The 25,467-nt window shown below is 41.5% G+C and overlaps 1 protein-coding gene across 3 annotated transcripts in view; it reads left to right on the top strand.

Annotated features, from left to right (window-relative positions):
* The window catches only part of GALNT7 (polypeptide N-acetylgalactosaminyltransferase 7), a 100,246-nt gene that overhangs the window by 1,852 nt on the left and 72,927 nt on the right, over positions 1-25,467 (top strand). For 2 of the 3 annotated variants that reach the window (XR_005565635.1, XM_027748125.2), the window contains exon 1: positions 17,405-17,530. Coding sequence is in view for 1 of the 3 variants with exons in the window: in XM_027748125.2 (XP_027603926.1) it covers positions 17,405-17,530 (126 nt within the window). In the remaining 2 variants the exon portion in view is untranslated. Of the gene's footprint in view, positions 1-11,757; positions 11,881-14,942; positions 15,085-17,404; positions 17,531-25,467 lie in introns of those variants that run through there. The other variant, XM_039386798.1, reaches the window with a different exon arrangement.

Genomic DNA, 25,467 nt, shown 5'->3' on the forward strand with positions numbered 1-25,467 from the left:
AGTGCATAGCCCTTGGGCAGACTCTTGCCATCTCTTGCTCCATGTCCCGTGAACTGAGGGAACTGGCACAAGGGAATTTTGTACTGCTGTCATTAGAGTGCATCTGGTCACAAAACTGTATGGCAGGCCTCTCTTTAAGCTTTATTGATTGTAACGGTGACAGCTGTGTGCAAGGACCAAATATGAACTTACTTGCATGGAGATGTTCCCATCTGAAAAGCCAAATGCCAGCGAAGGTTCTTGGGCTCCACAATGCTTGATGGCTTGTGAATCTGACTGTGAACAGCAGCTGCTTATGGGCTGGGGGCAAGAAGTCTGATCGTTCTTAATGAAATAAAGTTTGCGAGGAGAATATCTATTGGTACTTTGCTTATGCCCAACAAGATGGAGCTGCTGTTTTTCTCCTTACAGAGTACACTACCACTCACTGCTCTGAAACACGTGCTCTCAGGCCAAGGGGAAGTTGATTAAGAGTAGAAGAGCTCCCCAAATGAACTTTTTGCATTACCAAATTCACAAAAAAGTAATTTGCTCCATAAATGACATCTGCAGCAAGATATGCCATATCAGATAACTCAGGCAACATCTATATATCCTTACCTAATTTCTGTATTACTTGTGGTAATGATGCGTCAGAAGAAAGTCCCCAACCCTTCTGACTGGAGTTGGGGCCCTGGCTCCCACTGCCATGGCAACAGAAGTGCTGCCTGCTGAAAAAGCCAGCTGAGTCTGTAAAGGTCACTGGAGTCCTTTAGAAACCCTGGGGAGCTTTATCCTCAAAGAAAGAGGAAGAGGCACAAGTCTGAAGCTGGAAAGGCAAAATAGTTTGCCAATGGCAAGCATACCGAATTTCCAGTTTATCTCATAAAGGGTATTTTTAATGTGCTTATATTGACTTTAGGGCTATTTGAGTTCTTGTCGTGTTTTGGGGGGGAGTGGAGGGTGACAGGGCTTGGGGAACACGGATGGGAAGATTCTGTTTTTCTTTAGTTGTCACAGCTAGAATTTATTCGTAAGCTGCAAGGACTGAAACCTTACAGAAAAAGCCCTAGAACTGCAAAAGCTAGTGTCAAAAAGGAGAAAATATCTTTTCTTTGGCTTATTTTCTGAAGTGTTCCACTCCAGCACTTGGCAGACCAGATGTAAAACACTGCTTTTGGGGATACTTCTAACAGTACCAGATCTGGGGACATCAGAGACAGCTTAGTCCCTATGACATGCTGAAGTTGTGGGAACTGTTGGGTCCATTTACCAGATCCAGGCTGGATCATCCTCTGATTGGAAAGCTTTTAAAGAATTAAAATTCTTGAAGCATTCTTTCATGTTTAAGGCTGTATATGATTGCAGGAGTTCACTCTTGCATGCTTTAAGCATTTGTGCAATTCTTCCTTAAACCTGTATAAACTATATCTGGCAACAACTTGGTTGGGAAGAAAAGCAATTTTCCTCCCCCTAAGAAGGTGTATTGAGGCTGCTGGGGTTAATATGGGGGAGAAGCTGAATGTGCAGCAGGAAATGCAGCCTGGCTCACTGACCTGAAACGCTGTGCTGGCCAAGGAACAAAAGCCTGACTCTGGTCTCCTTTCCTTTGCCTGCCCTAGAACAGCTATGCGAAGTCACATCACTGAGCAGCAAAATGATGCCACCACCACCCCCCTCCCCAAAGCCTCTATATTTAAAGAAAATAAAGGTGCTGGATGGGCATATGTAATTGAGGATTCAGACACATTCTTAGTACTGCAACCTCCTCTACTTCCAGTGCATGCTAAGCAAGTAGGTGATTCTGAATGCAGGAAACTTTTTTCCTTTGAAATGAAAACACTTTAAGATACCTACAACATATTTGGTGTTACAGTTGTATTACTGAGAAGTGAGGGATTTAAAAAATAAGTATAAAAGCACAGTTGTTATAAGGAATAGATACGAATGAAGCCTTCTAAACACCTTAGGGTGTGGAAATACTCAACAGTCTTTACTTTTTTTTATGCTTTAATTTTCAACCTGTCTTTCAGCTTTTCATGTCTATGCATGTCATTCTTGTATCCCTAACATGTTCCAAGGTCTTTAGGAGTCTGCAGCAAAAGAGTTTCGGTGTTTTTTTGTTTTTTTTTTCCTTCAGTGAACAGTTAAATCCAATCAGTGGGTATTGCTGTCTTAATTATGGAAAAGTCAATACACTTCTACAGCTTTGGGCAGCGTGACAGTCACAACACAAGCACCAGTACCTGGGTTATACAATGACTTAGGCATATGTGTAACTTCATGATAACAGGGTCATCATAAAGTGACTATCCCATAATCCCTGAGGAAAGTGGAGGGCAAATGAGGCTGTGTGTAAAAACCTATATAAGTACTAGATAGCTTTTTTCCTTCCCTCAGTTCCAAGAGGCTTGCATAGCATTCTTATTCTCCAGTTATTTGTAAATATGTTTCCCATACCTCATTATTAACAGAATCAGCTAGTTAACCAAAAGCTGCTGCCGAGGCAAAAACTTGGAACTCAAAATGTGGTATATGGAGGAAGCAGTAGAATAATATGCTTTTGAGGGATGAAAAGGGCTTCAGCACGTGCTTTGACTAGCTCTGAAGAAAACAGCAGGATGAGATGTGGTTTCATTGTGCTAGAGGAGGTAGGTGAAAGAAATAAAAAAGCAATAATACATGGCTGCATCCTGGATTGCATCAGGAGCATCAGGAAGTTGGATTTCAGATTGACGACTGCCCTGCAGCACCCAGTGGTATGTGTGGATGGAGGAGTGCTGGGCTGACCTCAGACAATGCAAATACTCCGGCACCAACTGGCATAATCAGTGAAGCCAACCCACCTTGTTTGGCACGCTGGCATACCTGTGCCACAGTATCAGTGCAAGAGCAAACAAAGGCACACAAGGTTAGACTCGGCAAACCCAGCCCGAATCACGTGAAACATACTGCAGGCAACAGTTGCGTGTGAGGTAGGCTTACTTGTCATGAAACTTCATGTGAAATAATAATATGAAGTGTCAGAACAATTGTAGCAACCGAGCCAGTCTGCAAAACCCAGGAATTTTAGATCAACATTTTAGGCGTTGCTAACTTGAAAATGTGGCACATGAATCTACCGTTTTCAGTTGGACTGCAACTTTACATAAGATATCTACAAGTTGCTGCCACTTACACTTTACCTAAGATATCTACAAGTTGCTGCCACTTACACTTTACCTAAGATATCTACAAGTTATTCCACTTATCAGTGGAAATGTGGTCAGGCAAAGAAAGAGAATGAGTCTCCCATTAACGAAATGTGTAGTGCAAATATTTCATGCACATAAATGCTACTTGCAAAGTGGAGGCAAATTGGGCAAAAGCTGCTGCTAAAGATGATGCACCCTCGAGTTATAGAATTGCATGTTAAGGGTAGATGTTCACAAGCTCCTCAGGCATAATAAGTAACTTGAAAGAGAAAAGGGTAACTGTACTGTAAAGGATGCATGCTCCAAGCACAGTGTTTACAAGCCAACAGCACAAAGAAACTGATTTTTTGAAAATCTTTTAGCTCTAAAGAGTAAACCTTTATAGCAGTGCAAGGGAGTCATGCCCACAAATCTCATTATTCTGAAAGCTGCTTAGAAACTTTAGCCCTTAGAGTCAACATACCACAATGCATTCGGAAGTACAATTTCAAAGAGTTACAAATGCTCCTAACAATCAGCCAATTTATTAAAAAAAAAAAAAAGAGGAAGAAGAAAAATCAAGATTTAAAAGAATTTACAAGGAAATATTATGGAGTGGTTGTTATAGGTTAAGAAGGAGGTAATTGAAAGGGATTGAGAGGAGTACAGTAGGAATTGGATGTGGTTAAGGCATTTGCAAGATTAGTTAAAGAAAAGCCTGGTAAAACTGGAAGTAAGAAGCCAAATCCTGGGACAAATGAACATATTTTCTTTGATGTATTTGGAGCTGCATGATTTATACATATTCATCATCTAGCCTGTGGACCTTGAGAATGATTGGTTAAAAGTAGTGATGAAAGCTTATTAAAATACTACCCAGAAAAGCAGTATTTGATGCACAAAAGGTACTTGTATTTTCAGAGATTAAATACTGAGTCATTGGTACTGAACAGCTGCAGGTATTTCAGCATCAGGGGTCTTAGAGAATTAAGCAACTTAACAGTAATAAAAGCTGTAACTTGTCACAGAATTCATTACTGCTTTAGATATGGATTTTGAATTTGAATTTTCAAATATGTTCTCAAAGAAGCAAGATGATATGAATGTTAAAATGGGAGTAGGTAATGGATGTTTGAGGTGATGAGTAAAGCTCTGGCATGCAAATGATACAGATTCTAATTAGTGCAGATACACCTTTTGAAATTCCTGAGGAGTTTTTGTATCTATTGAAACATATTGAAACTCCTGAATAAGTTGTGTGTGTGTGCTTGAGGTCTCAACTTCGTCCAGGATTAAGAAACTGCACATACGTGCACTATGCTTTAGGTGCTCTAACAGCCTGGAGGCACTTAGTAAACACAGGACAAGGATACGCAATAGACAGTGTACTAAGCAAAAAGACAACAGAGAAAGATAAAGAAAGAGCTGAACCAGGTCAGCATGACAGTACCCGAACTTTGTACTCCTTGCCAAGCCTGCAGAGCTCCTGGGATCTTTTTGCATTTTGCATATTGAAATTTAGAAACCAGAAGGCAGGGGAATCTCTCTCTTGATGTTAAGCAGAACGATTCCTAGGATGGCCCCTATTTAATTTTTCTAGCTTCAGAGAGCCAGTACCATGATGAGAACACTGTCAGCATTCAGGAACAATAGACGAGCACTGAGAGTTTCATGCTCTTAAAAATAAACACTGTCAGCAAGATGCATAGAGTAATGTATTGAATTTGAAATACAACATCACAGAAGAATGAAGAAAACCAGATGCATCTGCTAAGGATTTCTGGATAGATCAACTTACATAATAATGTTCTTTAACTATGCAACTTTATTTTAGAAGTTGGACAGGACAGTGGTAAGAAAGCACTATCTTTTTTTACCTTGATTCAAAGCTCATCAGGATGCTCATCTCCAGAACACCTGAGCTTATACTTGGTGGAAAGTTGTGTGTGTTCAGACAAAGTATGTGACGATTTTTCAGCTTGATTTCTGCTACTTCTTTAGAGCTCAGGTGTTGGAACACTTAATACCAGGACTGTTGTAATGAAGGCATGTGTTGTTGTGCAGAGCTGAGGAACCTCAAAGTCATAAGCTTAGGCAGGGTTACAGGTATTTGATAAGGACTTTGACCATCAGAAGCTCTTGAACCATGACAGCCATTTGCTGAATGATTCTGCTTATTGTTTGCTTTTTATACCAGGTCACAGGTTTCATCAGCAACAGACTGGTATTACCCTGAAGTGCTGGAGGCTTGTTTGATCACTCTGAGAAGCTTCTCCTACACCTGCAAGTAGCAGGGAGAAGGCTGCAACACCAGAAGCTTTAAAAAGGTCTAGCTTTTTCTTAGTCTATGTAGTGAGTGTAGATGCTGATGCTGTTGCTGGCCCTTTCCATGCACCATAGTGCAGGGTGAAACACTTGTCTTCCTAATGACAGTTATTCTGGATAATTGAATTGAGTAATTTAACTCTATCCAGATAACTGACCAGGAAACTGAAATCCTGGTATTAGGAGCATGATGAGAATTTATAATGTATAAAACAATATTTCCTTTTTTTATTTGTTTGTTTTTGTTTTTGAGGGAGCAAAAAGAATGACAGACTAACAAGAGGGCAATAGAAGGAAAGGAAGAATTAGGTGAAACTTTGAATGATCAGAGAGGATCATTCATCTTATCAGCTGAAGCAACTTTAGCATTCAAGGCATACAATGAACTGTTTTAATTTTTCAACAACAGTGCAGGTTGTGTAGGCACTCATAAAAACTTAAAAGCTCTTTTTAAAATAATTGCATGTATTTTCCATGTATTACATGCTCTTCCTCTTTCAGACAGTGCAAGTTATTTCTCCCTCTTGCCTAAGTTAATAGTGCATCTTTGTCTGCAAAGCAATAACTACGAGTTTAATTAACTTTTTTGTTATAAGAAATTTTATATAAAGTGTTATAAGGAAAATTATGCCTTACAGAATCTAAAATCCATAATCTTGAATGTAGGGAATTTTTAAATTAACATGACTGATACACTTCTTACTAATAATTTAGTGTTTTTCTGTTCATATAGGGCAGTAACACTCCAAGTTCAGAGCCTGTAGAATCCACACAAATAGCCCACCTTTTTCTCTCCTCTCTCTCTCTTTCTCTCTCTTTCATCAAGATGCTCCCACAAAGATTATAGGTAACTGCAACAACTGTAACATTTCCTCAGCTACTTGAAACTGATGAGTTTGAGAGGCTGATCATAAAAAGAGGTGGTGAAAATTTAGTAGCCTAGTCAGCATTGAACATGATGGGAAATGGCAAGATTAGAGATCACTTTGGTGTATTCATCTTGCTACCACCACCAAACCACAGTGTGCACAGTGTTTGAGTGATGAAGCATAAGAAGGGGTAAGATCTCTAAAGCAAAAGGACAAATATGACATAATCTCTCAGTAATGGTACTCGGCCCTGCACCATTATGCTTATTTTGCTATTTTACTTAATGCATAGCATCAGGAAGCCCATCACTGTTAAAAACACTTGTATAAATCTAGTTCATCCTTCAGCTCAGAATTGAGCTGCATGACCAAAATTTAGGCAGAGCCTACCTGCCACATATGCTTATAGGACTCTCAGATACAGCCAGAAATGTGGGCCACAACAAAAAGGTGAGAGTTCCTCTCCTATGGTGAAGTCCAGTATAGTGGTAGGGGACCTTGGTGGAATAGCAATGTGAGTTGTGAGGGCTTACGCTAACTTAGAATGTTTTTAGTATCACATCACCAGCCTGTGTGCATTTTTCACCTGTCAAAACATTATTTTTTTACCTATCTGTGAGTTCATCCTAAGACATTAAGTGCAAGACAGTGGGATTTGTCACTTTCACAGCATTGGCTATGGAATCCAATACACCTATATGTACTTTTTCTGCAGGTGGACTCATCCTGCATCTCATAAAATCTGCTTTTCTTCTTCTGATATGAGCAAAAACATAAGATGACTTCTCAAGCACAGATGTGAAACATGTTAATGCAGGTATCAGCTGCACATTTGAAGGACAGGTAAATCTCAACACAGGCAAAATTCATGATTGATACTGATTTGACTATTTCTCAAGTGATGTTAAAAAAAAGAAGTCTTTCAATATGGATTTTTTTTATTGTGTTGGTACTGAGCATTTATGAATAGCATTTCCTGCTTTAGTAATCAACTCACATAGGAAAGAAACAAGTATGTGAAAATCTGCATCTTATTTACATTTGTAGTATTACATAATTCTGAAGGTATTAGTAGAAGCATTTAAATGAAGGTTTTGACAACAGTGCTGTACAAAATGCAGGGAAAATCCTTTTGATGTTTAACTAAAGGAGATTGTAAGGATATAATTTGAAAAGTGGAGGGTGGAGTTAAAAAACACACCTCACCCACTGCAAAAATGTCTAGCTGTTCTTGGCCTATGTTTTGATATTAATAGATCTCCAATAACAGGTATTTCTGGTTCTGCAAGTAGTAAGTTGTCTTATTATCTAGTACTTTTCATCAGGTATAAGAAAAAATCAACTGGCTTTTTGCATACTAGATGATTACATGTTTATAGAGCATTGATTTCAAAAGTCATGATACTTTGCCCTCAAGATACAAATATGGTACTGTTCGAGACACTCAGCACTTTGCATAATTGCATATAAATTTAGCATTGCTAATTAATGCTCTATTTTTAGTACTGTGATTCTGTGCTTCACTATTGTGATACACAGAAGATGGATGTAGCGTATCCTTAGTTCAGTAAGTGCACCGGGTTATTTTTTAGTGGTCACCAATTGCATATCTGCTGCTCCACAGTGCTAGTTGATCTTGATTTAACTATCACCTGGAGCTGCTGAGTGTCTTTGCAAATTGTTTATGTAATTCTAGTAATGACCTGTAGACTGCAGCCTAAAGTGGACAAATACAATTTAGTTCCTTAACTTTTTCTGATCTCCAATAGGCTTTTAGATGGAATTCTTCTTTTATTTTTCAGATCTTCTGTATTTTCTGATCTTACTTTGATCAAACACTTTGTATTCACATTTGGCTTAGAAAAAGAAAAAATATGTAATTCTTTTGAATAGCAGCATCAAACTTAGTGCTGAGAAAGCTGGTAAATTTTATCCTAAACACAATCATGGGTGAAATCTTGGCTCTGTTTAAATCTGTAATTTCCAGTAATTTCAAGTGAAGGTATTCACCTCTACTAAATACTTTACATCCTAAGGGCTCTGTAAATTGTTGCATAAACATTATGTAGTTAGACGATGAAACAAACCACTCCCATTTGCCTTTAGAAAAGGGAAATTCCTCACCTAAGGTAAAAAATCTTTGCTGCCAGGTTTCTGAGGGAGAAGCTGACAGAGGTAATCTAGCAGTGATGGAATATTCTGGGATTAATTAGATGTGGCCTAGATACATGCCAGAGACTATCAGAGCTGACCTAGATGTTTTGAGGAACAGTGCCTCTATCTCCTGCTTTCAGCCCTGACACCAAAGACTTAGAAGGGCAATTTTGGAAAGACTGTTTGGATATAAACCTGAAAGCAAGGCAAATTATTACATTAATTTTCATTCATATTGTAAGCCTGCTTATTTAAATCTAAAATGTTTTGAAGACATTTGCTTCCTGTATCTTGTAGGTTAGTAAGAAGTCAACCAGGTTTTTCAGGCAGTTAGCCAAGAGTCTACAAAAGTTCGGCTGTGAATTCCCATGCTTTAACAGATTGTGGTTTTCCTATCACTTCTACTTTGTCCCATAGCACCATTTGAGCATGAAAAGAAAAAGAAAAATCTGTTAATTACACAGATGCTCTGTTTATTTTATATATATAAAAATATGCCAGAGTTGTTGATAGTAAATCAGGAATGGAATAAACTTCATTTTGGCCTAAGATTTACAGGACCAGCTTTCATTACTCAAAGGGTCAATGAATGGGAATTAGAATAAATTGGTGATTTTTCAGTTTAATTTGAAATAATGTTAATTGAAATAGTCTTCTCCTCCTTAAGTATGCTTTTCAAGTTGAAACCGGTGATTTTTTAATTTTTTTTTTAAGGGTAAAACTTTAAATCAATCTTTCCCCACTTTGTAAACTCCAACTAATGTCTAAATCTAAAGGATGTCCCTAAATTGAGCAAACTACTCAGAAGAAAGAGTTAGTTAAGCCAGACTTAAAGTACAGTCTAGAGATTTGCTTCCTGGTAATTGCACATAGCTGGGAATTTAGAGAAGTTTTAGTTTAAGTGGAATATTCAGCCAACCAGTTTTTAAATCACTGCAGTTTGCCATGGTTTAACCCCAGCCAGCATCCAAGCTCCACTCAGCCACTTGCTCACTACCCCACCAGCGGGATCAGGGACAGAATCATAAGGGTTAACGCTAGAAAAGTTGTGGTTTGAGATAAATACAGTTTAATAGAGAAAGCAAAAGCCACACGCACAAGCAGAGCAAACCAAGGAATTAATTCACTGCTTCTCATGTTCAACCATCTCCAGGAGAGCAGAGCTCCATCATGTGTAATGGTTACTTGGAAGACAAACACCATCACTCAAAATGTCCCCCCCTTCCTTCTTCTCCCCCCCCCTTTATATACTGAACATGATATCATATGGTATGGAATATCCCTTTGGTCAGTTTGGGCCACTTGTCCTGAGTGTGCCTCCTTCCAATTTCCCATACACCCCCAGTCTCCTCGCCAGTGTGGCAGTACGTGGCTCTGTGTAAGTATTGCTCAGCAGTAAAAAAAGTCTCTATATTACCAACCCTGTGTTCAGCACAGTTCCAAAACACAGCCCCATACCAGCCACTGCAAAGAAAATTAACTCTACCCCAGCCAAAACCAGCACAGCATTATACATTAGAAAAAGGAAGTTGAATGGCAGTGAGCTGAGAGATCTGGAAACCTGCAAGGATTTGAAGATGGATGAGATTCTGCCATTGTCACTCTTACTTGTCACAGACAACTAAAAAGCAGTGGAGTTCAGCTTGCCAAGATGATGACTTTATTACAGTTCTTCACCTTTATTTCAAAGTCTTCTTGACAGGTCTAATAATTTTTTCCCTTAAGTTGCTTAAATTTGAGGTTTTGGGGGGTTGTTTTTTTTTTGGGGGGGGGGGTGTGGTTTTTTTAGTTGTTGGTTGGTTGGTTGGTTGGTTTAGCTTTCAGTTTTGGCAAAAAATGGGAAACATAATAAAAAAATGAAAGAAATATCTATTGATACCTGAGCTAAAACTGTAAAAGTTGGAAATCATTTACTTCATATCAAGTAGGGATATCTGTGTGTAACTGGACCTGAGAAAAGTGAGAAGCTTCCACAAAATGATGCATCTATGAAAGACCTTATGAAATCTTTTTTATTATGATTGCATTTAATAGAAGACTTGAATGTCTGCAGTGTTATGATAAAACAGCTGCTATTGCCTGCAATTCCCAGAAAACATGCATTTTATAATAGAATCATTTCATTGAATTACTAATCAATACAACTTTGTGTCAGACACTACATAATAGAAATAATCTACTGTTTAAGAATTTCTCTCCAAATGGCAGCTCACTAAGAAAAGAGGCTGCACAACATTGTGGTGTTTGTTTCCAGCCATCAATAACATCAAACTCACAGCTTATGAAATCTGCAAAGAATTAAGAAAGCTCAGAGCTGCCTAACAGTTCTTTTATGATTTATTGCTACGAAGACTCTTAACTACCAGTTATCAGTTTGTGATACATGCCACAAACTTTATATGACTAGCTGCAGTAGTCTTGCTGTCATTCTCTGTTGCAGACACCATTCCCCAGGCATCTAGGGACCCCAGTTTGAAAATCTGAGTGCAGCAGATTTCTGTGATGTTATTCAGTTTCTATTATTTCAATGTTATTTTATAAATCTATTTACTGGACCATTTTTCCCCAGTAATTATTAATTGACCTTTTCTGTATTAATGAGGCAGGCCAAACTTTCTGAAACAGTATTTTGCTTACTTACCCTGTGATTAAGCTAGGGACCAAAAAAACTCTACGGTTTTAGCATCTATTAACCTTTGTACATCCACACTTACACTTATTTGTTACATTGTGTAACAAATTTTGACTGCTTTTTTTTATTTGTCTATGAAACTTCATAGGTCTTCTTCTTGTGCAGATTTGACATGTTGGCTTTATTTAACTTATCTAGTGCTTTACAAATGTTTATCTTCAGTAGTAAGGTTTTGTTTAATTTTGAACAACATAGCAGAATATATCCTGAAGAGAAATCTGTTAAATGTATTGAAGATTTGTTGCTGATAAATGATACTGAATTGATAATACCCAAGTTGACAGTTATTTGCTAAACTGTCAACAGTTCATCACTAAATAGCAAACTTCCAAAGAAATACGAAAATCTAATTAATTTCCAGTTGTAAATTTTTCCATTTTTTTCCTCAAAGGTACTGTGGATCTTGTTCAGACTGACAATTTCACCAAACTAATTCCACTTATTTACTATATTTGAAAAGTCTATTAGAAAAGTACATCAGCATCTGAAATGTGGGTGTTTACACCGTTCATTTTTTCAGCATAACAGAAATTGCAGCAACCTATTTCAATTTTCTCTGCCCTAGATTCAGGAAATGATGCAAGTTAATTTCTGTTTGAAGTGCTCAGAAATGTGGTGCCTTGGAAAGGGAAATTTTCTGGACCTGAGATATATTACTATTCACACTTACGTCTGGCTCAAAATACAGGTGAGAGTTTATTTGAAAAGTAATTTATTTTATTTTTTAAATGGCATAACTATGCTTAGAATCATTCCAATTCTTTTCAAACTTAAATGAAACACCCACATAACTATCCCATCCACTATTTTAATGAGATCTAAATCTGTCAAGGATTGTCAACACTCATCTGAGTGTGGATATTTTGAGGACTTGTAAGTGCAAAAGAAGTTAAATTTCTTTAGACAGAAGCAGTATTAACAATACAACATAGTTCATAAACATTGATTGGTACTCATTAACAGAAAGGGCAGCTGGAATAAAAAGTATTCTTACATTCCAGTCTTCAGAACATTGGTAGCATCCAGATCAGTACAAAATAATGAGCTTGCTTACTGTTGCTGTGTGGGAAAAGAGAAGAAGAGCTAGAGGTGATACTGTAGGAGAAAAACAGACTAAGTAGGCATGACAGGAGTATGGGGGCTAAATGTAATGACAGGAACTTCATAACATGTTCTTCATAAAAGTGACAGGAAAAGCAAAGGAGGCAAACAGCACTCTGCCAGAAGCATCCATTCAAATCCTGAAATACTGAAGAAGAATTTTTTGGTAGGATATGCATGGCTAAACCTCTAGCTTAAAAAAAGGATAGTTGAGAATTACAGGAAAAATGGTACTGAAGACTAGAAATCATGAACACTAAACAATGAAGATTAAGCACATCCTGGTCTAAGTTGCAAAAGCATGTATTAGATACTACTGAGAGGCACTTACTTGAATTAAAGTACTTTTAAAACAATCTCAGAAATTAGGAAGAATTTAAAATGCTGTACTTCAGTTTCCTTTTTATCGACTCTGAGGTTAAATATACACACATCGTAAATATTTAGGGCATAGATTTATCTTCATCGTAATGTATGCCAAACTCTGCCCTTCTGGATTATTCCAAGCAGCGACCACCTTATTAATCCAGAATCTTACTGCAAACCCCTCAATACTGGGAATGGTGTCAGAAAGGAGTATGAACCTGTTTAATACTAATTAAGGTAGATCTGGCAAGGCTTCTCCAGCCACACATTGAGTGTGCAATCCCTCAGATGCAAACTAGGGAAGGTATGTCTTGGATTCCACATGGACATCCCAAGACTTCAATATGCAGCACTAATAGATCTGCTGTAGGGGTAATACACTACACAGGTTTTCCATATGTGTCAATGGCCAGCTCACCTTAGGTCCAAAGTAGCAATATGGAAAACAGCATAGGCTTAGTTCATAGATGACTATCTACATGCAAATGATCTTAAAAGTGAAGAAAGTGAAGCAGGGGAGGTTGGAAAGGATGGGAAAAGGAATTACATGGAGCTGAAAGGTTTCACTAGAGCAGAGGTGTTGCTTGTGTTGAGAGTATTCAGTTTAGGAAAGCAAGTTACTGTCTGCCAGCTGGCATTTTCCAACACTTTCTTTAATCAAAGCATGACCAAGCTTGCTGTTATATGAAGGCTAGAGTATATCACGTAGTGAAATACTGCACTAAATAAAGTGTTGGTAGTTATATCTGGAAACATCTAAGGAAAGTGAAATTTCTTGAAGTCTACAATCCATTTGTCATGGTTTAACCCCAGCTGTCAACTAAGCACCACATCACCTCTCACTCACTCAATCCCAGCAGGATGGGAGAAAAAACTGGAAGGGTAAAAGTGAGAAAACCTTTGGGTCGAGATAAAGACAGTTAAATAAGTAAAGTCATGCACACAAGCAAAGCAAAACAAGGAATTTATTTACCTCTTCCCTTGGGCAGGCAGGTATTCAGCCATCCCCAGAAGAAAAGGGCTCCATCATGTGTAACAGTGACTTGGGAAGACAAATATCATCACTCCAAATGTCCCCTCTTCCTCCTTCTTCCCCCAGCTTCATATGCTGAGCATGACACCATATGGTATGGAATATCCCTTTGGTCAGTTGGGATCAGCTGTCCCAACTGTGTCCCCTACCAACTCCTTGTGCACATACAGGCTGCTTGCTTATGGGGTGGGGTGAGGAGCGGCAGAGGCCTTGACTCTGCAAGCACTGCTCAGGAATAACCAAAACATCCCGGTGTTATCAACATTGTTTCCAGCACAAATCCAAAATGTATCTCCATACAGCTACTATGAAGATAAACTCTATCCTAGCCCAAACCAGTACACCAATGCTAATTTCAAAGAACCTGTTTATATGGGAAAAAACCCACTTGTGTTTTCTGCTCACCACACTGAGCAGAAAGAAAAGGTGGTCTCTGACTTGTAGATTTTACAAAGACCACCTATGTTTTGACAGAAAAATCCCCCTCAGATGAGTAAAATGGGGGGGTTACGTACAGTCAAGCCTTTACAGCAGCTTGTTGCGTTATGAACTTTGTAATACATTACTTTCATCTTGATAGGTACAAAAGTCTATAGGAATTTCCTTTCAGACGTTGTGTTGAAGCAGTTTGTTTTATTGCGGCCAAATATTCAGGACAAGAGTTAAGAGGCACATCCAAATCCAGATGCTTCTCCCATGTGAGCAACTGCATGAGATTTTGACATTTGTTAGTGACCCTGCTCCAGACACCATCCCCCAAATCCCCAGCAATAAGGCAACTGCATGGCTTAGGGGATTGGTAATCGGATACCTCACCTCCAGGTCTCTGGTTCAAGAGCAGCAAGACTTTGTAATGACTTATATGCCATTGGATATTTATTTGGAGGCATAGCTGGAGAAGCGAACATAACGATCTCTGTCCAACAAGCAGTAGATGTCCACATATAAATACAAACATTATGACAGTTGCCAGTATATTTGAAACATTTGAATGACTGAATATCAGTCTAAAAGAGGTTGATTAACTCCCTAATAGCAGTCAGAATTGTGTCTTGTTTTAGTGCTGCCTGCATAGTACATGTGTCATGATTTATATTTATATATATACTCATATTTTGTAACTGATAGAGGCAAAAATTTGTGCTTAACTCTCTCTTTTCCCCTCCAGGCCGTAAAAGACTTTGAAAAGTGGTTTTGAATGTTACTGCAGGCAATTCAAAGCCAACTTTAATTTGCATTTTCTGTCTTAGGTGGTACGAATTCAACAAGAGTGAAAATATGTTCTGCAGGTCTTCTTAGGCACTTTACTACACAGGAGAAACTGTAAGCTCAGAATTTGAAACTTCAGCATATCCTTATTGAGGATACGACTGAAATAAAACTACTTCCAAGGTCAGTATTAATCTAATACTTCTGGAGTCAGACTGCCTGGCCAGTACATGAGCAGGTGGTTCTCCCTGTTGTGAAGGCACCAGGGCAGGCAGGTGTAATAGTCAAGCAGAAACATGATGCCTTCTCCAGTCTCCTGTCATTGGCGGTTCTGGAAGAGAGAGGGGCTGGCTGGCATGAACACCCTCTCCATTGCCCCGTAGTGCCTCCCAGTGGTCTTCAACTTCTTCTCTTTCAGGGTAAAATGCAGAGTTTTTAAAATGCCCTGTACAGAAGCCACTGTCCTCAGACAACTAATGGGGGAATACACTGACAGCAAGACTTCGGGTATCTAAAACCAAACCAACAGAACTCTTGGTCATTGTCTAGCGTGCAGCTCTCTGTGATAATGATGGATATGTGGTTTGCCTGTGGGTTTCAACAGAACATACACCTTCATAAAAAAACCCCTCAAACCCAGTTTTGGCAGGCAGCCTTACAAATGTGAATTTTCTTCGTATCAACTTGGCATGCAGAGAGCTCTGTCCCTGTCACTCTCAGCTCTGAGAAGCAGCAGCAGTGGTATCACATCCCATGGCTGTAGCGAGTTTTACTGTACCCTCCATGCATGCTAAGTGTAACTTCTTTTTTTGTTTTACTCTTCTTGAATGTGCTGAGAGCAACAGCACAGGAGACTAAAAAGGGATCCCAAACATGGAGAATGAAACAACATGAGGAAAGAGCACCGTTTGCTGCCATAAGGTCTCCAGAAAGGAATGAAACAAGACATGGGGAAAACACTTCTATACTTCTTTGACAGCCTACAAAGCTCCACAGTTTACAGCCCCAGCTTGCCTTTTCCTTCCAGGCTCAGGAAGCCAAGGGATCTGTTCAGAGCTGGGCACCCCAACTCATGTCTTTCCCAGGAAAAAACCCCAATCCCTCCCAGCCCTGCGCAGATGCTGTTACCTACCTGAAAACAGTCACCTAAACCTTTGTGTTGGGATGTTTGTCTAATTACTGCAACTGCAAACAGGGAGGGGGTTTGGGGAAAACAGTTCTGAGGACCTGTGGAAGTCACAAGGCTGTGCAAACACCTGTAAGGATTAGGGCTGTTGCACATGCCTTAAACATCGCATTTGTCTACGTCTCATACCTTGATCTTACAGAATGGGGAAGAAAGAAAAGCACACAGTGCTATAGCACAAGTTATACGAATAAACAAAGACTTCTGTGTTTAGGTGTGTCCAGCTACAAAGGTCACTTAGGTGTGGGGATTTTTTTTCCTCCAAAGTGATCCTGTTCAGGGTGTAATATCCTGTTTCATTTCTATACTTCTTATCATTGAAAGTTAATATTCAGAATCCTTGGATCTGATATCCTTCCAGTGTGTGCAAGAATTAGAACTAAAAATCATCTAAGCAAGCGGATAATACTGAATACACAGAAAAGGCAAAAGTATTAAATTGTATTGTTCTTGCATCACTCTGCTTTGTGGAGAGCTTACATTACCATGTTTGTGTCTGTGCGTGCACGTGTCAGATTTCTCCAAAGGAGGAAATAGGATGCCTAACTTTTAGTGCAGAAAATTAGTACCAAAACACACAAGCTATGGGACTGATAGCATCTCTGTAATCTTGTACTTAATCTGCTATCCGCAAGAAAAATCTGTTGCCTTTCCAGTGCTACTCTGCCCAGGCTGCACGCAATTAACGGGCCTGTGTTACCCTACGCCTATGACGACCCTTCAAGTTAAGCGTTTGCACCTTAATTTTTAATAGTCGGTGCCCGAGCAGCGCTGCCCACCCAGCTGGGAAAGCCCAAGCCCCACTCGAGCTCTCCCACTCCTCCCCCTTGCCGGCGGGGTGCAGCCGCGGTGCGGGCGGCAGCAGGTGCGCGGGAGCGCACTCCCGGCGGGGCGGACGGGGCGGGGGCAGGAGCGAGCGGCGGCCCGGGGCGAGGCGCCCCCGCCCCGGTGCGGGGCGGCCACGTGGAACCGCGGCTGCCGCGGCGGCCACTTCCTGCTCCGCATCACCCCGGCCGCTGCGCCCGGCGGGGAGGCAGGCGCGCAGCCCGCAGCGGGGAGCCTGCCGGGGCGGAGCGGGGGAGGGAGGAAAAAAAGGGAGAAAAAGAAAAAAAAAAAAAAAAGAAAAAAAGAAAGTTTGTACGTGCGGCGGCGGGAGGACAGCCTCCGCAGGCGGGCGGCTGCCGGAGAGCAGCGGCGGCCGGGGGAGGCGGGGGAGCGGCGGCGGGGCCGTGCCGTGCCGCGGGGGGCGGAAGGCGGCCGGTGCGCGGGGCCGGGCGCTGCGTGCGCGGCGGCGGGAGGCAGAGGGCGGGCGAGAGGATGCGGCTGAAGCTGGGCTTCCTGCTGCGCGCCGTGCTGCTGGCGGGCAGCTTCTTGGGGCTGCTGCTGCTCTGGTCCTCGCTGTCGCCCCGCGCCGAGGAGGCAGATCTCCCGGGACGGACGCGGGTGAGTGCGCGGCGGCGCCGGGGCGGGCGCGACGGAGCGGGTGGCGGGGACCCCGCCCGGGCTGTGACCGGCGGCGGCTGCGGACGGCTGGGGGGCGGCTGCCCGGGCTGCGGCCTGCGGAGCCTTGCAGGCCTGAGAGGGGAGCGCGAAGCGGCGGGGCCGGCCTCATCCGGCCCCCGGAGCCCGGGCGGCGCCGCACCGTGGAGCTGCCCGCGGCGGGGATCGGGGAAGCCGTGTTCCGGGCGACCCCGGCGGCCCAGCCCGGGCGATGTCCGATCCCCGGTGTCCGATCCGCGCTGCCTCACCCGGCGCGGGGCCGCCACTGCCCCCCGCCCACCCGGTGCCCGCCGCCGGCGCGGTGTTGCGGGCAGTGTCCCGCCGGGGCCCTTCCTTCACTCCCCGGGACTTCCCCGCCGGCGGTGCCCTGGGCACCCGAAACCTGTGGGTTCATCTCCCCTTTGGGGCTTTTCCATCCCTAAATACCTGCGCCGATGTCCGCTGCGTGTAAGTGTCCTGCAAAGGTCTCCCTAGAGGTTCAACAAAGGGTGCAGGTGTTCCCTCGCCAACTCACCTAGCCGCCGCGGATCGGCTTCCTGGCGCTTTTCTAACCAAACGGCAGGCTTTGCCAAGGAGAAGCAGCAGATCAGGTGATTTAAAAACAGCGCACGGAAAGCCAAAAGGCTTTATCCAGCTGGCGGTGCAGATCTTCCAACCCGAAATGGTGAGGTGTTAGGTGGGCAGTGCATCCAGAAAAGCTTCAGGATGTCAGAACGAATCTGCAGAGCAAGTCTTGCTGTGGCCTTGTATTAGTCAGGTGAGAATAATCTGACCCTTTGACACCAGGATCGCAGAAGAAGTCAAAGTGCTTCTTCCGTTTTCACCAGATGTTTTAGAGCTCAGGAATGTAACTGGATTTAAGGAGAGCTGCTTGAAGTAAGATTAGCCAAGATTAAAATAATCTTGGAAAAGTCATAAAATTTTCCAGTGATTATCTTAAAAAGGGATCTTTTAAGATGTGTTTGCTAATGATCTTGGCCCTCTCTAGTGTGCTGCTTTCAATAATTGTGGAAGGCAAGTGAACTGACAGAACTCTTGCTTTCAAAAACTGGAAATAACTCCAAACTCCTTCAGCAAATGTTGTCTTCTGAAGCTGTTACAGTTTGCTGTATCTTGGCAGTTACTGCTGAGGTAATAGGCCACAGTGGTTCTTTTGGAGATAAGCAGTTTACTAAATAGTGAAGTTTCTGTAATCTGGTCTTCTAGACACAACATGAGCTTTTCTGTGTGCAGAAAAATCTTCAGGAATTTATTTGCATACCTCCCAAGAAAATGTCAGGGAGAAGACATTTTGCATCAAAAGCAGTCAAGTTACTTTTTGTGCTCAGGAAAGGGCTGTAAACGACCTGCAAAGTGATAATCACTGGGGAAAAAAAGTAGTTGTGATTGCATTGCTGGGTAGGGCAGTGCCCATCTTCAGATGCCAACTACCCTATAGTGCATATGCTTTATCAGCTTACTCAGGTGCTGTAATGAATCATGCTGTCCTTTCTTATGAGCCTAAATGCTTTTACTTGGAGACTTTTGGACTGAACCCTTGTATCTACTTCCATTCCCATGTGAGGTCTAATTCAGAAATCTTTTCTATCTGGTGTGTATAGCCAGTAAAGGGATTGGAAGAGTTTTTACGGTCCAGCCCCTGATAAAGCAGCATTCTGTCTTGATTACCCTCTCTTGACTGGAGGAGGAAATATCCATGACAGCCATCTCAGGAAATAATTCAGTCTTTGTTGAGAACAAATATAATCATATTGAGTAAACACTGACAATGATGAAATCTAAACAGAATATCTGGTTCATTAGCTAGATCAGCTATTTACTTGCTGTTGTGATATATATGAGAGTGGGTAACACATGCTGCTTCATCATTTTCTGGGAAACAGTATCGTTATTACTAAATTTGTGTTTTGGTTTGGAGTGCCTTCCACCTCAGAAGCTGCTCAGGTAAGGAATAGTAGTTAAGCAGTAATGACTGCATTCCCCGCTAGCAGTGCTTCACAGCATGTTTCTGGGGAGCTGTCAGAGCCCAATATGTTCAGAGATTAGGACCTGCATGCCCTGCACTATGCTAGGAGAGGCAGAGCTGATCCCAAGAGGTGGTCTTGTATCTTGTGGTGTGCTACCTGCAACACCTGGAAACAGACTGTGCGTTGGTACAGCTTCAGGATGTGGGAAGTAGTTTAATCTTAACTGTTTCTTTAAAACGTAGTGCCGTGCATGTTGTTCAGTTATACAGATGTGTGTGTTTGCTCTGTTGTTAGTTGCCCAAAAGTTTGTTAAGCCAAAGATGACAGATTAATTCTTCTTCTTCTTGTACAACACCCTCCTCCCTTTGCTTGTGTTGAAAGCTCTAGCTAACAAGTATAAAATTCCTCCTCAGACAGTGCCAGTTTAAAATAGAATTTAGCTTTTTTTAGCTAACCTCAGCAGTACCCTTTCCCTCTCTGCACTGTAACCCTTGTCACTTTTTAATAACACCGAAACATTAAAGATCAAAAGATCTGCCGTGTTATTCTTTTTTAGTTGTAACCTTGAATCTTTTCCTGCTTACAGCAGCAGACAATAGGTAATATTGAAGACCTTGTAGTGTTATGACTATGTACCTTTAAAAAATTATTCCTTCGAATACTGTTATTTTTTTTTTTACTGATAAAAGATTTCAGAGTTCTTTTGGAGAATTAAAAAGATTAATGTACAGAGAGTTTTCAAAATAAAAATGAAAGTGGAGAAGTGGCTGTTTAGGAAGGAAATGAGAGAACAAAGAAGTAATAACAGTAATACAGACAGTTGGAGATAAGACCTTTCTTTCTCATGGAAGATTCCCACAGATGCTATGTTCATTGAAAGCATATGTAGAAGTTGGGAGGACAAAAGTCTTCTCAAGGTAACCCGACTGTGGAACTTTCTCCAAGAATCCATTTGAGGAAAAAGTGCCGTGGGATTTGGAGGGAGAGGTAAAGTATTTATTTGCATTATCAGAAATATCCAAAGACAATAAAATCACTCTTATCCATATGAGCTTTCAGTTTTCAATCTAAACCAAATGGAAACATTGAAAATATATTAACGTCTGTCCTCAGAGTCTTTAAATAAACAGCAGCTTTTTTGTAAGTAAGGTTGCCTGCTATCTGATAGTATGGGCTGCAAAGTTACTGAATATTTAGGCAAGGATTCTATTGTTTATGGCTGTGGTAAAAGATTAGGTAGAATCATTGATTTAATTAGCATGTTGTGGTATCTCTTGGATGTTTTCTGATACCTTCTGCTCTTCTGGTCAAGGGGTCACAGTTTTGGAGGCAGCAGGAAGTGACTGAGAATCATAGGTTCAGCGAATATGCTGAGTTGGAAGGGACCCATCAGGATTGTCAAGTCCAGCTCCTGTCCCTGCACCATAAGCCAATCACACCTTTGAGGCCATTCATCAGAAGAAGACTGCTGTAGAGATCCCAGCTATAGTACTTGCTGGTCTCCAGCAAGGTGTGTCACTAATGATCAGCCTCAGAGGCACAGCCTTAAAAGCTGGTGTTGTCAAGGAGTAGGTAGTACAGCAGGCAGAACCGTAGGACCAAAACAGTAAAGAAAGATTCATTACTGAAAAATCGAAAGCATATTTGGAGTAAATGTACTATAAGTCAACTTTAACTCTCTGAATCTGACCAAATACAAATTACTCTATTCATTTGTCCATATGAAGGACATAGTAAGGAAGAGTGTCCAGTGTGTTCCTATGCTCCAGAAGGGGATTAGTAAGGTAGTAAAAGATTTGCTGAAAGTATGTGGCTGACCTTGCACAAGTCAGAAATGTGGTGGTGAGATTGATAAACCCACAAAATAAATTCCATGTTCTGTCCTGTTCATGTGTACAGTGAGGAGAACTTCCTGAAAATTTGGCATGGGCTGCTTGGCCTCATATCTGGTAACATGGTGCTTCAGATTTGAAGCATTACAGTATTTTCAGTATTTCCCATAGCCACTGCACCTGAGCCACTGATGGGCTTCTTGTATATTGAAGGTATTTAATTTTTTGTGTCTGTAAGCGGTATGTTTTTAATGGGCTTTTGTTCCCGTCATATTTGTTTGTCAACAGTTCTCAGACTTTCTGTACTGTGTTCCTAGGGCTTTTTTTGGGTGGCTTAAAAAGTTGGACAACTGTCTCCTTCCTCTTGCCACCCCATCACAGCATGCATATCTCCTATACCAGACGTGCTTTCAGTGCTCTATAACTTAGTAGGAGCTTTTGAGGTCCGTTTCCCACCCTTAGACATTTATACTCTCATCTCCCAGCCAGGACAGTTAGCTGTTAGCTGTCCTTGCTGCCAGATGTCACAGCAGCCATGCCAGAGTGAGGGATGAGTGGTTGCCCTTGGAGCAGGAGAGGAGGCTTTGCTGAGTGCCCTACTGCAGGTGGCGATTCTAGCACGTCCTTCTGGTTCAGGAAACCAGATGATGGGCTTGCAGCTGGGGCTATGGGCCTTCACTGACTGCCAAGTTTAAACATTATAATTCCCACATGGACAATAGAAGGTGGAGAATTTATGATGTGGAGGCAGAAGCATTAGAAAAAAAAGAGAAAAAAGCTGAACGGACATTTTTGAGCTTTCTGTTGACACCTCTTCTGCCCCACTTTAAGAACTGCTAATATCCTGTATAGCTTGGCTGGACTGTCACTGAGATCTTAATGACAAGTTGCAGACTGAACTTGAAGTGTTATTGTGGTTTAAATTAGATTCTTTGTGGTGTATATCCCAGAGGAAATTCTTCACTTTCCCTTCAGGAATAATGGCAAGTGTGTTTAGAAGAGAAACTGAGACATAGGAATTTGAAGTTGATACAATTACTGGTGGAAAGGCAGGAGTCAAAATAGGATGGTAAATCTGATGTAACAGGGAGTTCTGGTGTACAGTAGTGAAGGTATTCAAGTTGTTCTGAACTTGCTAAAAACATGGTGGTACACGGGTGATTAAATAACAAAATAATCTCTCTCCAATTGCTTTGTATCTATATGTTGGTCACTTTTTTGAGTTGTTTGCCTTTCCATAATTGCATGAGACCTAACACAAAGGGCACTGCATCGGTTCTGCCACTCTGGTATTATCTGGAAGCTCAACACCATCATGCATCACCTGGGTATGAAAAGCTCCATACAGGTGCAGGGCTAGATGTAGCCACGCTGCCTTCTCCAATCAAAGCTATAATAAGTCACTACTTGTCATAGAACATTCAGCAGAAATTAACACCTTGGCACATTTTTTGTGCTCAACGAGTTCTGTTTGAAATCTGTGCACAGTGAGCTAGTGAACTTGCTATAGCCAAACTACTGCCGTTGTAGAAAGTAAGCATCACTTATTAGAGTAATCTTCAGTGTTGCTAGCAACAGTAATAGGCAAAATGTTTTGAGATATTAAATGCTGATTTTTTTTAATGTGTGCTTTCATCTAAATTGGCTTTGAAAAAACTTGTAAAAATCTATCACCCTTGGGAGAGTGTAAAAACCCCAATCCCTATCATATTAAAAGGGAAATAATTTGACAAATGCTTTGAGTTATGTTGCAGAATCAATGACCACAAAGCAAATAATGTGAAGAAATGGAAAAAAAGAGAACCTACATAATACCTACAATTTATGTATACATATATAGATTGCATTAAAAGTTTCTTGCACTCTCTTGTCATTAAGATCGCTTGTATTAGGTTAGGTAAAGAACTCATTATTATCTCAAGTCTACTCGTTATGTAAATGTCTACTCCTCTATAAAGAGCAGGTTTGCACCATTTTTTAATGAATGTGACAAGATTCCTTTTGTCCTGTTTTTGCCCCAAGTGTTACCATTTGTGAGTAATGTAAAACAACTGAACAGATGAAAAATCAAAGATCTTAAGCTAGACCTGGCATTTGCTTTTCAGGAATCCCACTGCAGAAGAAGAGGGACCTAGAGTATCCAGGGAACCTTTGTCAGGATCCTTAGCCTAGGATGAAAGGTGACGCTGCACACTTAGGTAACATAATGTAACAAAAGCCAGTAATTGTGTCTGTTTTGGGAATCATACAGGCAAAACTATTCATCTGTTGCAGTATCTAATGAAGAAAACATTAGTAAGACCACAGAAATTGGAATTAATGCCATAGACTGGGTAGGCTGTAATTTGTTTTTGGAGGGGAAAAAAACAAAACAAAACATAAGTGGTAATTTGTGCTGCTTAGTGGCCAAATGGTGGGATATTAAAAATAGCATGTAATAAATTCCTCTTTAAAATCAAAATCTAGGAAATAATTAACTCTCAATTTTAAATGTGGTGAAATAAGATATGGGTAGCTAAACTGAAGTAGTAGGAATTCTGGTGCTAGTAAATTTAGTCATTGGAAAAGACTCAGTGGGTCATCAGGATGACAGCCTTGAGAGAAAGACATATCCAGAAGCAGATACGTGGATTTTTTGCCACATGGCCAAGCAGCATTCACCTTCCCTAACCCAAGCTCAGCAGAGTCAAAATTGCTTGTATTAAGCTGACTTTCTCTAATGAAAAATGACAGCGTCTTTGTCCTATTTTTGTCAGATATTAAATCAGCATTACGGGAGACTGCCAAGTGGAAATAGGGCAGGCTAAGCTGTTACATTAATAGGTTTGACTTCTACCTTGGGGGGGGTAGGAGTGGGATGCTTTTTGCAGTAACTAGGCCATATAATCTGAGAGAAGGACTCCAAGTCTGGTAACAGTTATATTTAATTACTAGATTTCCTCCTTAAGTATGGAAAACAAATGTCTACTGCAGATGATTAGTGTAAAAATAGCAACATAGAATCACAGAGTATTCTGAGTTGGAAGGGACCCAGAAAGATCATCAAAGTCCAGCTCCTGACCCTGCACAGGAGAGGCCCAAAAGTCACATCATGTGCCTGAGAGCATTGTCCAAATGCTTGAACCCTATCAGGCTTGGTGCTGTAACCACTTCCCTGGGGAGCCTGTTTCAGTGCCCAACCACCCTCTGGGTGAAGAACCTTTTTCTAATATCCAACCTAAACCTCCCCTGACACAACTTCAGGCCATTCCCTCAGGTTCTGTCACTGGTCACCACAGAGAATAGATCAGTGTCTGCCCCTCCTTTCCCCTCACGAGGAAGTTTTAGACTGTGATGAGGTCTCCCCTCAGTCTCCTCCAGGCTGAACAGACCAAATGACCTCAGCTGCTCCTGATATGGCTTTCCCTCAAGGCCCTTCACCATCTTTGTTACCCTCCTTTGGACACTCTCTAATAGCTGAATATCTTTCTTATATTGCAGTGCCCAAAACAATATTCAGGGTGAGGCTGCACCAGTGCAGAGCAGAGCGGAACAATCCCCTCCCTCCACTGGCTGTGATGCTTTGCCTCATGTACCCCCAGAGACAGTGTTAATGAATATGCAGCTGCAGTTCAAGCTGCAGATTGAGCTCTGTGTGGCAGGTGCCACAGGCAAGAGGCCATGAACTGAACTGCAGACCCTTTGCATAGCAAAGGGCACGGGGACATTCGGAGGCACAAGCACAGAAGACAGCAGCCCAGACTTTCCCAAGTTTAGACTCTGAGGGTATAAAAGCCCAGAGTTTCCTTTGTTCAGGGTCCCTCCCTTGGAGGCCTCCAAGTTGAGCTGTTATTTTATTATTTACTTATTGCACCAAGATTAAACTATCTGAAGGATCTGAATGTCTGAGAGTGTTGTGGGAAACCTAGGACTGAGCCAGTAAGGAAACCTGGTCTGAATGTGTGAGTGTGGGGTATGCAGAGAGTCAAGCGGGGCACCTGTCAACTCACTGGAGCTGCCCACCGCAAAGGGGCCGCAGTCTGCAGGTAGCCCGGGTGTGACTGCCAGAGTGTCTACTGGGTGGTTGGACAGGGAAATTTTC

The sequence above is a fragment of the Pipra filicauda genome, unplaced genomic scaffold (genome assembly GCF_003945595.2).
Source record: "Pipra filicauda isolate LSUMZ 115617 unplaced genomic scaffold, ASM394559v2 scaffold503_size409916_pilon, whole genome shotgun sequence".
Classification (NCBI taxonomy): domain Eukaryota; kingdom Metazoa; phylum Chordata; class Aves; order Passeriformes; family Pipridae; genus Pipra; species Pipra filicauda.